The 19,060-nt window shown below is 48.5% G+C and overlaps 1 protein-coding gene across 1 annotated transcript in view; it reads left to right on the top strand.

The window, feature by feature from the left end:
• ptprsa (protein tyrosine phosphatase receptor type Sa) overlaps window positions 1–17,061 on the top strand; it is an 85,958-nt gene extending 68,897 nt beyond the window's left edge. The window contains 8 exon segments of the mRNA XM_060067514.1: window positions 200–323; window positions 3,531–3,706; window positions 5,594–5,713; window positions 8,827–8,981; window positions 10,245–10,530; window positions 14,643–14,821; window positions 15,258–15,384; window positions 16,777–17,061. Coding sequence (XP_059923497.1) covers window positions 200–323; window positions 3,531–3,706; window positions 5,594–5,713; window positions 8,827–8,981; window positions 10,245–10,530; window positions 14,643–14,821; window positions 15,258–15,384; window positions 16,777–17,046 — 1,437 coding nt within the window. The 3' untranslated portion in view covers window positions 17,047–17,061.
• The last annotated feature ends 1,999 nt before the right edge of the window (window positions 17,062–19,060 follow it).

Genomic DNA, 19,060 nt, shown 5'->3' with positions numbered 1-19,060 from the left:
TGAAATGTCCCACCCTTCTTTCGATGAATTCCTCTGTTTATTCTCTCTCTCTCCCACTCCTCTTCAATTGGCTAAATTGATGCTGTTTATGCACTCTGTCTACACCTCTAATTTGTGTGTGTTTGTGTGTGTCCATGTGTGTGTGCGTGTGTGTGTGTGTGTGTGTGTGTCTGTGTGTGTGCGTGTGCGTGTGGTCCAGTCTATCGACCCAGGCCAGCAGTTCACCTGGGAGAACTCCAACCTGGAGGTGAATAAGCCCAAGAATCGCTATGCCAACGTCATCGCCTACGACCACTCCCGCGTCATCCTGGCCCCCATTGACGGTAAGACACTGTCCCCCTTTAGGTCCTCCTTCTGACCCTCCTACCGCCGGTATACTGTTCATTCAAGTACTTTCTAAGGAGGTAACATTTGTTTTTGCAAAGCTTAATAGTAGGGAGGCAGCCACCGATATAGGAGCTGATATTAGCTATATTTAAAACCTGAAGAATGTGTGACACTGGGTTACCCAATTAAAGTGTGAAAAATATATGGAGGACTGTTTTCTAACACCTATTTCTAATGGACGCCATTTGAGACATGAGGTGTTTTTTATCAATACAGTGTTAGTTTTTTCGCTCTTTTAAATGCTGTTCGTGTTTCCTTCATGACAGATATTCATTTTCTAGATTTTATTTCGGGGGGGAAAGGGTATTGATCTGATGCCTTTACAGCGACGTCTTCCGATGCTTAAATATGTGTTCATATATTGACGCACATATTGAGAAACATGAACATAGGCTGGTATCACTATTTTAAACAAGCATCAAAAGGAGGGTACACACTACAAAGTACATTGGATAGTTTCTGTTACATTTATGTCATCATGGAAATCTACAAAATATAGGGTTTTTTATTTTGACAATCTTAAAGAGGAACACTGTACATTTTGCATACAGAGCAGCATGTTGTGTGACAAAATCACAGAATAATCAGCTTTCCTTAAGATGCAGCGTGCAGAATGTAGCGAGGCCGATATGGAATATAATATTCTTTAGTATGTATTGATTGGTGTATAATCCCATCTAAATAACCATTGTTGTGTTTTAGTTACCTTAGAATGATCCCTTTATTTCGACACTGTGACATTCTCCCGTTAGATGCAATCTGCAACCTCACCACTAGAGGCCACTAAATCCCACCCGCTGCCCCTTTAATTCAATCTCTAGCATTGAGTCACAGTGTGTAGAATGACACTTAGTTGGAGTAAATATATGAACTCTGGTATATGGACTCCACAGCTGCTATTCAGTTCAGTTTGAGAGTTCCCCAGAGAGTTCCCCAAAACCATTTGTCTAGCTCAATTTGTCTGCACCGTTCCAATGACGCACACATACACATATCCAAACGATGGCCAACCTTCCGGAAAAAACCTGGCCAGTCCTTTGCACGCCGCTAAACTTTCAAGGGAGATGTGTTGTATTTCTTGCCCCCATTCCTTCGCTCCACAGAAACCCTTCTCATCCAACCATCATCCTCCTGCTCTGTGGCACACATTCATTCTGCAATGTGTGTCCGTGTATGGTGATATGTGCGCGCACATGTGCGCCATGGGCAAAGACTTCATGATGCCGTCGCACAATAGCCAGGCCAATTTGACGCCGCGACAAGACCCGTGACCAAATTATCCCCCGGTATAAATACATAAATTAATCAAGTCTGAAATTTCTATTTTACAGTGCAGTGGTTTTTGCCATTAGTCGCAGAAGTAGAACAATTCATGCAAGTCGCCATCCACTGCTCAGCTGGCTATGACCAACGCCCAGCCACCGCAGACACCGTGTGGAATCCCTTCTAATGGCATCGGGGACGTCTTTATTTTGTCCTTTTGTGCCTTCGTCCTTCCATTCTGTCCGTCTCTCTTTTTCTGACCTTATTCAAGGCTTTCGCTACTCAACATATTTTTTTCTTTTCTTTTTTCCACTATCTTTATTTTCCTTCTCTATAGCTCTTGATTTTTTTACTTTATTCTTTCCTCACATTCCACCTCCTCCTCCTCTTTAATCATCCTCTCTCTCTCCTCCGATCGTTCACCGAAGTCCTCCAAACGTCTCCTCCGAGCGTTTATTAGCGCCATGGCTCGTCTCTCGCCTGACCCGAGGAGCAGCCAGCCAGTCAGACGGACGTGGCTCCGCAGCAGACGATTCCTCGTCGCACGGCTGGAATAGATTTCAGACCGGCAGAACGCTTGAAATCCTTTTTGAATATGGGCCATTGAACCTGTGCTTTTCCCTTGAGCAATTTTCAGTGACTGACAGTCAAGTCTTGCTTTTTATATAACTTTAAAGTTAGGCTTTTAGTGTTTTAAAAAAACCCACATCTGGCAGAGAAAAACAGAAAAACACCTATCTAAAGCCCGTACTTTGGCGAGGGCTATTTTTTGGCGTGGTGAATGAAGCTCGGGGGGAATTTTTGGTGGGACAAAATAGACAGTTTAATGCCACTCTGTGGTACTGTTTACTGAACAAAGAACATTGCTTAGTTCCTGTGTTCACAGTTTATGACTCTGGCAGAGAAGCAGCAATACCCATGGCGGGTTGTTGATGGATAGGCCCATTCCACTGCCCGCCTTAACGAATAGAAAGTGTTGGGCAGGCTCAGGCCCTTTGAAACCCCCTTAAAACACCACGCAGGCAGAAAACGCAACCCGGCCGTTATCTCGACGCCTAATGTGTACTTGTGTACGTACACTAATAACACAAACCACAGGACTAAAAGCTTTTCACTCGGCCGTGGCAGGACAGCAGCGTAACCGTCGACCACCGCTGAGTGTAAACACCGCAGCGGCCATGAACGCCGAGCACGGGGCATGCACGTTCCTCTCGCCGGGGCGCTACCAACACATCGCTTTCTCCGCCGACTCTCATCAGTCGGGGGCTGCCAGGGCTCTCCTTAAGGCTGGATTTAGTGGAAGGCGAGGGGGGGGGGCGGCGGAGCGTGGTGCACAGAGAGGGAGAGTGATGGCAGGAGTGGGGGGGGGGGGGGGGGGGGGGGGGGGCGCCCCGCCCCGCTGGCTGATTTACTCTCAGGGTGTGGGGGATGCTTGATCTTCGGCTCTGCGATGTTAGAGACATCGTTAAATCAGATGCCAGCATGCTAGGCTTATGCTGTTTCTGCTGCTGCTGCTGCTGCTGCTGCTGCTGCTGCTGCTGCTGCTGGCTGCACCACAGAGGCGGAGTAAAGAGTGGGAAGAAGAACAATCAGTCGTTATTCAAGAGAAGATGATGGCGTGTGTGTTTGTCATTTCATTTGTATTTGGTAAATACTCTTCTATCAGTGCTGCTTTGGTTGCATTGAGCACCGTTGAAGTACTCTTTTTATCTATTTATTCAAGGTTCATTGTGGCTGATTTGTTCTGGAGAAGAAATTGAGCATAAACAGATGAATTAACGAAAATATTACATGATATACACACAATGATGAATATAATGCCTATCGCATCCAATAGAAAAACATTTGATCGACACGTTCATGTTTTGTTCTCAAACCAGGCATCACGGGCAGCGACTACATCAACTCCAACTACATCGATGGCTACAGGAAGCAGAACGCCTACATCGCCACCCAGGGGCCGTTACCGGAGACCTTCGGAGACTTCTGGAGGATGGTGTGGGAGCAGCGGGCGGCCACTGTGGTCATGATGACCAGGCTAGAGGAGAAGTCACGGGTCAGTCCTTCCAGCTAATTAACAGTGGGGTGCCACAGGGCTTCTACTAGGTCCCATTCTAATTGCATTATGCTTTCCCATTGATTGTCATCAAGTTATTAAAAAATATATATTTTAGGTGTTGTTGTGTGAAGGCAAGCAACAACTGAGTGTTGCTAACTTATAAATCACACAGCCACAAACCGTTCTCTGATTTGTATTGTAGGTTTATTGTACAACTGAACATTATTGAGGTCAAGGGGAGGTCCTCAGAGTTAATCACTTGTGAACCTAGAAGCCATTTTCTTAATTAACTCCAATTCCCAACTGGAACCACTATCTATTCAACAGTGTAGTCCGTTATTTCAAATGCCTTCAGAGTGGAAATAGGAAAAGGAAGTTCAGAGAATATGCATCTCAAAAACTGTTAGATAATCAAAACAATGGCTCACGCAGGTTCTTTTTACAGTTGGCATAGCAACACCAGTAACCCCATAACCAGCTCTCCCACTACCATCTGTTTGGCATGATTCGCCGAGGCACACAGGGGCCTTGGCTGAGGCGCGCTCGTGTGTCAAAGCAGGAAGTCGAGGAAGTGAGAGGAACTATTCACAAGCAGGAGATTCTCTCGCCGTTGAGGCTAGAGAATGTCTTTGAATCGTCCGGAAAAACAACAGAAAAGAAGTCGAGCGATGACGCGATGCATGATCGCGTCGGGCCAAACGTTTGTCAGAAGCATCGGGGTTCAGGATTTTTCCACACTGCAGGTTGATTACTCTCCGCCTGTCTGTTTTCATTTGTTGATTTGTCGTCCGCGTGGACGCGTGTGCTCCTCTCTCTGTCAAACCCCATCACTGTTAGCAGCCGCTGGACATCGCACGTCACGGAAATACGGGAGGCGAGAGAGGGAGAGAGAGAAACGGGGAGAGAGAGAGATAATAATAATAATAATACATTTAATCTAGAGGCGCCTTTCAAGACACCCAAGGTCACCTTACAGAGCATATAGTCATCATTCAAAACTATGTAAAACAGACTAGGAATAAAAGGAAAACAGAGGTTAAACATGAAGAATAATAATAATTAATAACACTCAAAGACGCCTAAAGTGAAGGGGGGACCTCACTAGATAGAGGGAGAGAGAGGGGGAGAGAGAGAGGGAGAGAGAGAGAGAGAGAGAGAGGGAGATTCTCTCTTTCACTATGTTTCTCTTTTTAATTCTATCTGTCTCTCTTTCTTTCTTTCTCACTATATTGTCTATCTGTCCGTCTGTCTGCCTATCTGTTTGTGTGTGTCTCTCACTCTCTCTCCTTGTCCCATTTTCATCCACTCTGTGTTTCTCTCTCATTCCGTAACTTCTTCCTCCCTCCCTTTCTTGTTTGCTCCTACTCTCCATATCTCTCTCCGGCATTCTGTGTCTCACTCCTCTCACTCCCGTTCTCGCCCTCTTTGTATCTCTTTCTATGTCACCCTTTGCTTCCACTCTCTGTGTCCCTGTTATTCTCTGTGTTCTCTCTCGCCTCGTTCGCTCCCTCCCTCCCTAGATGGGATAGCTCTCTGTTTTTCAGATCTGCAGGTCACACTCCATATTTAATGAGTGTTCATTAAGCATTCTGCTGGGGTTAGAGATCCAGGGAAGAGATTCAGACTCAGATGTAGTTTGCAAACAGGGACAGGTAAACTACTGACTAGTCAGCCATCTGTAATAAATTATAATTACAGAATTTGTGCCTGTATCCACCAATGGAATCGGAAATAGATACCGAAGTTATCTATTAAATTTAAAATGGCAAAATTTAGATTGCTGTTTAAATGTGTTTTATTTTTTCCTTCTTTGAGTTTTACTTTTGTGTCGAAGATTGTTGTTGAAGAGTATTTCACACACGGCTGTTTTCCTGTTTTCTGCAGATCAAGTGTGACCAGTACTGGCCAAGCCGGGGTACAGACACCTACGGGATGACCCAGGTCACCCTGCTTGACACCATAGAGCTGGCTACCTTCTGCGTTCGCACCTTCTCCCTACACAAGGTACACACACACACACACACACACACACACACACACACACACACACACACACACACACACACACACACACACACACTCACACATGCTGAACCACACACACACATAGCCATGAACACGCCAAGGCAATTGCTGACACTCATTTAAAACCATCTTAAAAGGCACTCAAATATTCCATAGGCACATGCTGAAGCTTAGACATATGCAAGGCACACACACACACACACACACACACACACCCTCTCCATATGATTGCGTTGCGTCGGTGCACATGGATTCACCCCAGGACGGCAAAAAAACATCACGCAGGTGCAAGGATCTGAGCTCCCAACCGCGCTCGATGAATAGACGCCAACCCCCCCATCCACTGGAGGCGATACGAAAGAGGGAAGTTGAGGCGCCCCAGTATGGCGTGCCCCCGAAGACGTTGACTCAAACCGCAGGCTTCGCTCTGCGTGAAGCGATGCAGAGCAGTCATTACGGCACCAATGTGAAATATGATGTGTTCTTACTGTATACATGATATAGTCAACAATGCATTAAGATGGCTTTACGTTGATTCTATCCTATCTTATCTCCTACTAACCAATGTGGTCCTTTCCTTTGTGTAAACTCTCAAACGTAAAACTCTATAGCCGGCTGCCTGGGGCATATCATCTAAACTCGGTCTTCCTGATTCTGCCGCATTGCGTGACTTATATTTGTAATCGTATCTGATAGGCAAATGGGGCGTGCTAAAAACATAGACGCATCTTCCGAAATGCAAGACGCAGCTTGAGATTCAACTATAGTCTTATGTGGAGCTGTGATGTATCCTGCTGGAATAATCAGAGAATAAACCGTTTATTTCAGCAGTGGATTCTCCCCAAGGGTCCTTGGCTGTCCTTCGGGGCCGGGCCCTGGCGGGGTTTGTAGCCTCGTTGCACTGGTAGCCACAGGGTAGTCGCACTCACACACACAGGTTTTGGCCCTTGTGTGTGTGTGCAGGGAAACAAGGCTGCATACATCTTAATGAAAGCGATGAAAAAGTGAATACAGCCCGACAAAAGCACCCCGACTTTGGACTTTGGCCTTGTCTCCGGAACTAACCCCACAAAGCAGACACATAAAGCCAGGCAACATCCTTGGAAAACGGGCAAATATCTAGGTCACTTTTTGTTTTCAATACCACGCTCATTTATTCATAAATTCATCCAGAAAAGAAGGGCGAAAAAAACAAATCTGAGGCAACATAATTGCATTGAAATGCAACTTCCTGTTGAGGCTCCCTCTCAAGGGGGGTTGCAAAGAAAAACACACACAGACGTGTCCCTGTCATTCTCCTAGGGTTTTTGTACGTGTGTGTGTGTGTGTGGGGGGGCTACTACAATCACTTCCTGTTGACGGACAGCTTGCGGGGTGTTGTTCATGTCGTCAAGGCAACCTCGGAGGACCCGTCGCCATGTTCCCGCGCTCCGGGCAGAGGTGGCGACGGACGACTTGGGTGTCCTCCTCGTTCGTCTGTTGGCGAGGCTGTTAGCGGTTAGCTGTTAGCTGTTAGCTGTTGGCGAGGCTGTTAGCGGTTAGCTGTTAGCTGTTAGCTGTTGGCGTGGCGGCGCTGCGCTTCCTAGCCGCGGCGGCGGAGCCGAGAGATGTCAATTAGCAGACAGCCCGAAGCGCCCATCTGTCGTGGTGCCGGGGCGATGTGTGGCGCATGTCCCTGGCACAGCGGGCAGAACTTTCCAAAGCTGTTTCTAATTACTTTGGGTTTTCTGACGAATAGCTTATCACTCACATTTGTGAAATCATAAAGTAAAGGCGTTTAGTGGGGCTTTCTGAGACTGTTTTTATTTATTTGAAAATCTTTACCTTTATGATGTAAAGTACGGGCATTTTGTGTGAGCTTTCTTTATTTTATTTTTAATTCACATATTTATTACATTTTCACAGACGGTCAGTGGTTACTAGGTCATAGGATACAAAAACACAAAATTCATAAATTTCATATCTTCAACTTCATGGAGCTATGAAAGCTCATGTGTGAGCTTTCTGAGACTGAATTATTTGAAATGAATTAACCTTTATAATAGAAATTAAAGAAGTTTAGTGGAGCCTTCTGAGACGGTATGTGATTTATTTTTAATTGGTAAACATGTACCTTTATAATATAAAGTACAGGTGTTTTTAGACATTCAAACAGGTTAGAGGATAGGATACACATCTTTTAATGTGTTCAGTTGCAAAAAAAAATCGGAATATAAAATGCAGTATAATCACTCATTTAAATATACAGTGAAAAGATAGAAGTTGTTCAAACAACAACACAATGGTGTTTTTCTAAAGGCATATTTCAAGCCAAAAGCAAGCCAGATTTGTGCTGCTTGCCAGCCTCCTCAGTCTCAATATTTCCAGCTAATTTACACATATATAGGGGAGGAACATACACCTCAAAGAGAAGTTAATTAGAAGTCAAATTAACATAATACTGATAATAAATAATGTAAAAAATTACATTTTTGAAACCGTGCAAACTCTTTAAAAACATGGAATATGCATGCTTTGATCACTGTGATTTCCTACAAGAAGTGTATCCAAAACAATTTCCAGACCTTGTTTTGACGCACATTGTAATAATGTGTGGGAAAGTGTCACTTTCGCTGTCACTCGTCAATGTCACTGTTGCTGAGAGAGACAGCGAATCACATCGCACAGTGGGTGGGATTACTCCACACAATCTGGCCCTTTGTTTGAATACCAGATGGGCACACACATGAATGACAAGAATGATGAAAACACAAGCAAGTTTGTTTCAAGTGTCTGACTTTGGTGTGTTTGGATATAAATGATGACTGTTCGTCAACTCTATAATAGTGACATTTCAATGCATACAATCTCATTCAAAAAACACCAACACAACATGGGAACAAATCAAAGAATCAGTTGCTAACACAATCTGTCAATTAATCAATCAACGATAGACCAATCAGCATACAGCAGAGGCAGTTCCGTGTTCTAATGTTTGTCCCATCGTATCTCTCTCTCTACCTTGCTCTCTCTCTCTCTCTTTGTCTCTCTCTCTCTCTCTCTGTCTCTGTCTCTGTCTCTGTCTCCCTGTCCCTGTGTCTCTCTCCCTCCAGAACGGTTCGAGTGAGAAGCGGGAGGTGCGTCAGTTCCAGTTCACGGCGTGGCCCGACCACGGCGTCCCAGAGTACCCCACTCCCTTCCTGGCCTTCCTGCGCCGGGTCAAGACCTGCAACCCGCCTGACGCCGGCCCCATCATCGCACACTGCAGGTGGGCAGGAGCATTACTCTAGCCTGGGGGATTGAAGTGTGGGAGTCAATGTGGATGTATTAATCTATTTCACTCTTGGGCCCTCACAGCCACACTACGCTAAACCCAATCATGCTGACTGCAACACAAACTACACACACACATGCACATGCACGCACACATGCACATACAACGTACATGCGTACACAGAAGCATACATAATGAATATGTAACCCGATTACACACCTAAAAATGCAAAATCTCACTTTCTTCCTGGACAAACTCGTGTCCCTTTCCTCATGCATTTTCTCTCTCTTCGTGACTGCCCCTCTCTCGCTCTCTCTCTCGCTCTCTATCGCTCGCTCTCCTGGTTTCCTCCAGACGTTCTGAAGTCCCTTGTCATAATCCCTCCCCATCGTCCCTGCTGCTCTGCCTTCTTCCTCTCTCCTCTCATCCGATCACTCTTTCTTTCTGCGGATTGCCCTTTTCCTAAAAGCATGGCTGCTTCTCTGAGCTTGATGAGTGCCGTCCCTGCCCTGCCCAGGACAGTGTGGGCGGATGGAGACGGAAATTGACAGTTTGCTGCTTGGCGCTTTCTGCCCCAATCATATTTTTACACCCTTTCTCTACATCTGTTCGCCATCGATCGTCTGTGTGCCATGTGCGTCTCTCACTCGATTCTCCTGCCCTGATTGCTCCTCTATTGTTGTCGATGACGTGCAGACACAGTATATACTCCCCTCTCTGCTGATTTCAGTCGCTTTATATCCTGTACAATCCGAAACCACGTGTCCAAATGCGCACCGTAAATATCAGTTTGGGATTGGGTGTGCTCAGCCAACAGCCGTCGTGTGAGTTTGTCGGGTGCGTCATACAAGTTTTCAAATGTTTATATCTGAATAAATTATAATAAAAATAAATCTGATTCATAGAGATGACTATGACACACACACACACACACACACACACACACCAAAATTGGGACAACTTCAACACTTAAAAAGATGGAATGTCCTCGGCCCAATGTAGAGCAACTCAGTAAGCAAGTATAAGCGATAGCAGGGCTGGTACACACACACACCTACACACACACACACAAACACACACACACACACACACACACACACACACACACACACACACACACACACACACACACACACACACACACACACACACACACACACACACACACACACACTCTCCCTACGAATCTCAAAACACAAAAAAATAAAAATCCCTCTGCATTCGCTCACCCCCTCCTCTTCCTCCTCTTCCTCCCAGTGCCGGCGTGGGCCGCACCGGGTGCTTCATCGTCATCGACGCCATGCTGGAGCGCATCAAGCACGAGAAGACGGCGGACATCTACGGCCACGTGACGCTCATGCGCTCCCAGAGGAACTACATGGTGCAGACGGAGGACCAGTACAGCTTCATCCACGACGCGCTGCTGGAGGCGGTCGCCTGCGGCAACACGGAGGTGGCCGCCCGCAGCCTGTACTCCTACATCCAGAAGCTGGCCCAGGTGGAGGTGGGCGAGCACGTCACCGGCATGGAGCTGGAGTTCAAGGTAAGGGCGGCGGGGCTGGGGTTGATACAGTACTTGGCATTGTGTGGCGTCTAATCCTAGCTGGCTTTGTATTTTTGTTTTTTTTATACCGGGGGAAGGGGTTCACCTAGAGATTGTTAGTGGTTCTATGGACATCCTTACTGTACCGACAGCCATTTATTGTTTCTCTTTCTTCTGACAAGTGTACTTATGTTACCAGACGCTTTGGATCAAAGTGTCTGCTAAATGCCTTAAATGTAAATGTAGGCGTAGACCGTCGACCGACTAGCTGAATGACGGATCCAATGACAAGATGTCTGAGTGAGTGACGAACCCACCGACCCACTAAGCCCCCGGCCAATCAAACTTGAAAATCCCTAGAATAGAAGAACACCGTGATTTAATAACCTAACTCACCTGAGATGGGACTTAACCAACGAGAACAAAAGCAGTCGGTGAAAGCGGTTCACTGTTGTCAGTTATAAATATTTTTGATACGTATAATTCAGATTAGTGTAGCAATTTGTTATTTGTCATTTGTTGTGCTGGAAATTGACGTGAGGTTCAAAATCCCTTCCAAATGATCCGTCTTTGTAAACATTACACTGAATAAGCCCGAAGGTAAAAATCCACAAGTCTGAGACTTAGCGGTATTCGGAGGAGGAATTTCTTTTTGAGATCTAGCTGCTTCTCTGAACCGGGTCAGAGGAGGAATTTAAAGTAAATCAGCACTTACTCAAAGGTCGGTGTCAGTTTTGAACCGTGCAGTCCAAGTCATGGGCCCACAGATGGAGCAGGAGAGCTTCTCTGCTGCCTCCAATTTCAGTGGAATCTCTTGGGTACACTCAAAGTGAATTATTATTTTCTCCCTTCTGCGAGGGGACAAAAGAGACCGCGAGAAAACGGAGATATTTAAGCCTTTCCCTGTTTAGACACATTATTCATTTCCAGGCATTTGGAATAATATGTTCCTAAGTAAAGAGGAATCAGGCCCTCATCCATCAGAAACAGGACCTGGGAGAAGTCGAGGAATAGAGCAAACCTGACTTTCTTGGGAGAAAGGGTGTTTTTCCGGGGCCAAAGGGCAGCATGGGGACATGGTGCTAAGCCTCATCGTTCTCACAGATCCCCACCCAATAGCGTCAGACAATAGTCCCCGCTGGAGCACCCACTGCCGTACACCTTAAAGCCCCTTCCTCCAAGACCTCGCTAAATGGAGCGCACTGGCTCAATCCGTCATGTTACGGCCCCTATTCATTACACACACACACACACACACACACACACACACACACACACACACACACACACACACATATGGGCACGCAGGCACACCCATAACACCTAACCACACACGCACACACACACACACACATTCACACCTACACACATAACGCCTTATCACGCACACTCACACATGGAAACACACATATACACGCACACACACACACACACACAGATCACACATGTTCACACCTACACACATAACGCCTACACTCACACAATGACACACGCATATACAGACACACACACACTCTCAAACACCCACACACCCCTTTCTACGCAAGCGCGCACACACACAGGTGTGTGTGTGTGACCTTTCTATGCAAGCACACACACCTACACACACAAAATGGCAGATGATCATCTCTAAGCAGCCAGGACTGAGCTATCTGATGAGGCCTCTGATAGCATCAGTGACGGCTAAAACGCTGCGTCGCTTTGTGGATTAATAACATCCACCGCACAGCGGGCAAGCCAGAGTGTGTGTGTGCGTGTGTGTGGGTGTGTGGGTCTTATCTGGAGGAGTAATTAATATTTGATGATGATGAATGAGGATTGGTGGAAGGGCAGCCAACGAAACTAATGAAGAAAAGGACAAACGTATGCTAGCCCGGCTAGCTAGCGTGAGAAGGGATTCTGAGGGAGTGCTTTATTTGTGCGAGGACATTTTGTATAATCAGGGAGAGAACACAGACACCTGGAGCCAAACCGGCTCACAGTACAGGTGTTAGAGGTTGTTTTTCACTTTCTTAGCGCGCTGCGCTCAGTGAAACTAATGCCGTTCCTATGACTTCTCTTAGGGGGTTTGTTCACCTACATTTATCACCCACACCTCATCACTGTTGGAAGCGGGCTTACAGCACAGGCACAAATCCAGACAACACAACCCCTGCTCACAAGCGCAGGAATATTACGGGGTTCAGTGAAGAAGTCAAGTCGGCCATTCTCGGTCTGGCTTCCTGTGTTTCCGAAGAAACACGTTCAGAAGCAGCCCCTCTCTGTTCCCTTTCTGACCTGCATTATAGAATCTCTGTGACCCCAACAACAGCATACGGGCTGAAAAGCTGGAAACGCTTGTAAGGGAAGGCTACTCTGACCGGTGGTCCCAGAGCCCCATCTCTGGCCCCCATGGCAGCTTGGCCGGTGTTCCCACATCCAGTTCAGGCGTTATTGCCAGGGGTTCTGGTCAGCCCTGCCAGACCATCTCATGCTCTTCCAGGTATCCCTGAAACAGGATCAAAGGTACTGAGAGAGAGAGAGAGAGAGAGAGAGAGAGAGAGAGAGAGAGAGAGAGAGAGAGAGAGAGAGAGAGAGAGAGAGAGGGGGTGTGGAGGGAGAGAGGGTGAGGAGGGGGAGAGGGTGATGAAAGCTGGGCCTCTCGAAGAAATAAACACCAAAGATAGAGGCGCAATAACACTGAATTTACACAAGGAACGCTAGTAAGATTTGCTTTTTGGTATCTTGAGCGGTTGCCTTCATCTAATGTTGCTGCTGGATATTCTTCATAAAAAACCTAAATAAAAAGACTGACTGTGTGTGTGTGTGTGTGTGTGTGTGTGTGTGTGTGTGTGTGTGTGTGTGTGTGTGTGTGTGTGTGTGTGTGTGTGTGTGTGTGTGTGTGTGTGTGTGTTGTGCTATCACGACTGTTAAACAAGCAGCGATACTAGCACATATCGACACAGGCATGCATGTACATACACACATGCACGCAGAAAACGGACACGCTGAGAAAAATAATGTGTGAACACAGTGGAGACTCAATTTGCCGAAAATGAAATTGTGCTGAGCGGTCAGTAGGAATTTCGCCCGGGAGATCACACGACTGTGTGAGTGTGTGTGTGTGTGTGTGTGTGTGCCTGTGTGTGTGCCTGTGTGTATGCCCACGGAGTGTGTTGCATGCGTCTCTCCTTTTTCTCCCAGCATGCCGCACTGGCATTATCAAAGGTGGACGGGTGACCCAGTTTTTCAGAGCAAAGCGGGAGAGATGGCTTCAATTGTTCCATCTGCGCCACTTGTTCTTCCCTGCGTCTCGTTCTCCCTCTCCAGGGCCCGCTTTGGTTCTCCCTCCCCCCTCCCTCCCCCCTCCCTCCCCCCTGCCCCCCCCCCCCCCCCCCACCTCCGTCTCACCCCCTGCCGGCCGCCGCCCGGGAACTCCCCGGCAACGGGAAAACTTTCAGACAAACAAACGCTTTACGGAAGAAGGGGTGGCGGGTGGAGGTTGGGGGGTGGTGGGGGGAGTTAGTGGAGGTGTGGAGGGCGGTGTGGAGGAAGGCTTTCGCAGTTGGATCTTTTCTTTGGCCTCGAGAAAGGCGGCCCGAGGAACCTCGGAGCGAGGCGGCGTGCGGATGTGGAGAGATTAGGATCAGGCGTGCTTTATTACCTTCTTGAATTAATCATTGTGTTTGTCTTTCTCTCCCCTCCTTCTCCCCCTCCTCCTCCTCTTCCCATCGTCCGATCCCTTCCTGCCATCCATCATCTCTTCTGCCTCCTTTTCTACCCCCTCTCTCTCTCTCTCTCTCCTTTTTCCCCTCGTTTGGCCCCCCTTCATCCTTCTTCACGTCCTGTTGTTTTCTATCTGCTTTTTATCCAAATCTACCCCCCCCCTTCTCCCTCCATCGCCCCATTCGCCCCTCTGACCATCCATCCCTTCCCCTCCCCTCCCCTCCCCTCCCTCCCTCCCTCCCTCTGCACCCCCTCCACTCCCCCTCCATCCATCCATCCCTTCTCCCTCACCCCACCCTCCCTCCCTCCCTTCCCTCCCCCTCTATCTATCCATCGCTTCTTTCTCCTCCCTCCCTCCCTCCCTCCCTCCCTCCCCTCCCTCCTCTCCCTCCTCTTCCTCCCCCCAGCGGCTGGCCAACTCCAAGGCCCACACGTCCCGGTTCATCAGCGCCAACCTGCCCTGCAACAAGTTCAAGAACCGGCTGGTCAACATCATGCCCTACGAGACCACGCGCGTCTGCCTGCAGCCAATCAGGGGCCTGGAGGGCTCCGACTACATCAACTCCAGCTTCATCGACGGATACAGGTACGGCGCGGGCGGGGTCGCGGACCCGTGAGAGGGAGAGTGCGGGTCTGAGTGTGTGTGACTGTGTGAGGTGTTTGAGCGTGTGCATGTCTGCTGTGCTTTCTGCCTTGTTTTCATCATGCGTGGGTGTTGAAACGTGTCAGTGTGATTGTGAGTTCATACTCAATGTGTGTTTGTGTGGTTAAAGTGTGTATGGTACAGTTAATTATTGTGGTTAAAGTGTATGTGTGTGTGTGGTGTTTAATGGTGTGGGTGTGCGATTGTGGTGCGTTTTCGTGTGTCTGTGTGTGTACCATGTTGTAACACACAGAAACACATGGTCACATGGTGTTTTTCATGGGGACTTTTGGTGTTGGGATGTTGTGCTGTGTTGATAAGGTGTGTGTGTGTGTGTACAACGTGTTGAATTTGTGTGTGCGTCTTTGTGCGTGTGCAGACAACAGAAGGCGTACATCGCCACACAGGGGCCCCTGGCGGAGACCACAGAGGACTTTTGGAGGATGCTCTGGGAGAACAACTCCACCATCGTCGTCATGCTCACCAAGCTCAGAGAGATGGGACGGGTAAGACTCACGCACACATTCTCGTACACGCACACACGCACACATACACAGTACACACATACATAAACACGTACACGTGCACACACACACACACACCCAGCATGAATTGACATGCACCTATGCATACACAAATACACATACACACATACAATAGCAAAAGAAGCCTGAAAGCACATGCATACACACACACACACACACACACACACACACAGGCACACATGGAAACACACACACACAGGCACACATGGAAACACACACACACACACACACACACACACACACACACACACACACACACACACACACACACACACACAATCATGCTGACGCTGACACTGACACATCACAAAACCACAATACCACACGCTTATGTGAATGAACACCGTTGTGAACCGGCATGCACAGATACACACATTCAATCACAAAGCCAGCATGAACACACACACACACGCGCACACACACACACACACACACACACACACACACACACACACACACACACACACAGACACACACACACACACACACACACACACACACACACACACACACACACACACACACACACACACACGCACACACGCAATTTAGACCTAATGACAGACACACATCCCACCGTATCATATCCTGCCGAACTGCAATCCACCGCAACGTTGCCCTGATTGCTCTGGGGGCCACTCCAGTCAGATTGTCCTTAACTTAGTTTGTACAGGAAGGACTGCAGCTGATGTGATCTGCAGCAATCTCTCCCCCTTCCCTCGGCGGGCAGCCGGCCTCAAACCTGGCCTTTCATTGCCCCCCGCTCCACGCCTCTATTGAAGAGAAGCCCTGTTGTCACCACGCAAAGTGATGGGGACAATTCTGCAGCCGGATGGCCCTGTGAACCACTTTAACAGGGGGGGGGGGGGGATCCGTGTCGGACCCCAGGGACACAAGCCAGGGCAGGGTTGCGGGAATGGGGCTCTTGCCTGGACAGGGATGACACTGATTGGGTGAACTCATGCTGGAAGCAGCACATCCTAATAACTTCTGTTGGACGGATAGTACGGATAAGTGCCGGACGAAACCCTCCCCGCCAACATCTGTTCACAGATCCTCAATTCAAGCTGTGCATTTGTTTAACAGATGTGTTGGGACCTTAGGAAACATGTCATTAAGGGACTTGCAGGTCTTTGGCATCTTGCTAAACAAGGATGACGACCGCTCAGGCTGTGCTCACGCTGGGGATCAAACCCGGAACCTTTTCTACCAGAAACTTTCTACCAGAACAAAGCAACTAACTCTAATCCTCCCACACTACCCTGACACGTCCTGACACATATAAACATTTAACTCGAACACGCGTGTTCGTACCTTAACCCTCTACCTTGTGTTCCCTCGGCCCCCTCGCAGGAGAAGTGCCACCAGTACTGGCCAGCGGAGCGCTCGGCACGGTACCAGTACTTTGTGGTGGACCCCATGGCCGAGTACAACATGCCCCAGTACATCCTGCGAGAGTTCAAGGTCACCGACGCCAGGGTAAGAGCGCCCAGCGTGTGTGTGTGCGTGTGCTTGCATTTTATAGTTTGTGTTTTATCGTTGTTATTCTGGCGCCTCCGTGTTTTGGTCCATTGTGTTTTTTTGAGTTTTAGGCCACATAAATATAAACATATTCCAAGGTGATGGAATTATTCATGCCGAGGAGGTTTCTACTGCTCATTTACAGACAGGTTCGAAACGCACCGAGTAAACTAAGTACACAAAACAAAACACCCTCTCCTGCTGTTCAGAGTTCCCCAGGTAAACACCAGCTCCTGTTCCATTCCGTGAAATGTGAATTCAAACCCGACGGGGCCGTGCTTATTGTGCACGGTCCTTCAACGTTCACCGTGCACGCTTACGTGAGTGAGGGCATGCGTGTCACAGGCACGTGTGAGTGTGCGTGTGCGTGTCACACGCCCCAGCCCGGTAATAGCCCGGGCAGCAGGCCTCCAGCCTTCTGTCTAGCGATCCAGTCATGTATGTAATCAGCCAATTGGACACAGCGCAAGGCCTCGCGGCTTGTATGCTCACGCCTCTCATCGCACTTCCTCCTCCTCCTCCTCTCCCCCCTCCCCCTCCCCCTCCCCTCTGTCCCCGTCTCCCTCTTCTTCTGCGCTTGGATTATAGTGTTGTTGTTTCTGCCCCTCTTTCATATTTAATCCCCCCCCCACACACCCCCTTTGAGGCGAAGGGTTTTTCAGATAATAAAAAAACGCGAAAGAATGAGAACGAGAACACGCAAGGCCGTAGGAAAGACGAGCGGGAGAGATGAGAATCACGCTTTGTCAAGAGAGAGCGGGATGGCGACAGAGGGAGAGAGCGAGTTACCGAGAGAGAGAGAGAGAGAGAGGGACTCGACGACGAAGGGGTTTAATTCCCGGTCTTCCCAACGTGTATCGCTGCGTTCGCCGAGTTTCGACAAACACAGAGGCGTGTGTTTGTTTGTTTGTTTGTTTGTGTGTGTGTGTGTCTGGAGCACAATGAGCAGCGGTAGCCTGCAGAACAGAACAGCGCTCACTGCGGCGCAACATCCCGACACGGGCCCCACGACACTGGTCTGCTGTTGGAGGAGGAAAACAGGGAGAATACAGCGGCGTCGCCATTGTCCTATTAGCATTTATCCCTGTAGCAGAGGCTCTAATCCAAAGCCTTTTTTACAGGGGATGACATTCACATGTCATTCAGGAGCGGGAAGGGGTCAGGCAGTTTGCTTGGAGGTGTTTCAAAGTAGACTGCGAACACTGGGGGATCCAACCCAGTACCCTACAGATGGGGGTCTAGCACCCTTATCTGGATTACTAGGCGTTTTTTGGAGATTCATGTGACCAGGGGCCATTTTAGGGCCCCTGGATCTAAAGAGGTGACCCGGGGCCACATACTCCCGGTTTATTACTTCGTTACCTCCTTAAGGTCAGGACGTGATCCATTATGGTCGACATGGTCTGAATAAAAGACCCTAATGGATGTTTTAATATTATAGAATAAAGGGAACACAGTAGGGACGAGTTCAGTGAGAGACTGCACTTTGCTACACGTTTCCTCTTGACTTGATCAAAACGTAAGAAAACAAGTCACGCTAAACGTCGCCGTCGGAGCCTTCTCCTCATCCTCGGGCCGGTGTTCAGCCGTGTTCCCGGAGAGGTTGAGTGTGTTGGCCTCGCTTCCCGGGCCGCCCCTCTCGTCCCCTCCGTCGCCGCGCCTCGCTCATCCGCCAGCGCGCTCCGTCGACCGGGAGCGTCGGGATTTCCGTACAACACGGCCGCGAGGGAAGCGGACCGCGTGTCAGGGAGGATGTGCGGTCGATCCTCTCCTTAACCGCCGAGGCGAACGCAGGGGGGAACGTCAGGAGAAGAGTGAGATGGGGGGGAGGGGAGACGGAAAGACAGGCCTCCCGTTGGATGCAAAAGGGCTATATGCCTTGTTTCATCTTCAACATAGTAAACTTTGCCTTTTAGTCGCTTACTAACACACAAACACTAATAGGGTTCTATCGATTGGATCTGCAACGATCAAATGTCAAATTGCAATGCCACCTTCTTAGGTGTGTTAGATTGTTATAACACGCTGTAAGGTAGGTCGTACCTTGGATGTACGAGCGGGGTGACGGTCGATTCCATTACTCCATTATTAAACACGGACGGTCGATCCGGATCTG

The sequence above is a fragment of the Gadus macrocephalus genome, chromosome 12 (genome assembly GCF_031168955.1).
Source record: "Gadus macrocephalus chromosome 12, ASM3116895v1".
In the NCBI taxonomy this organism is placed as follows: Eukaryota; Metazoa; Chordata; class Actinopteri; order Gadiformes; family Gadidae; genus Gadus; species Gadus macrocephalus.
The sequence above is the reverse complement of the archived record's forward strand: the minus strand, read 5'-3'. Positions and strand labels throughout refer to the sequence as shown.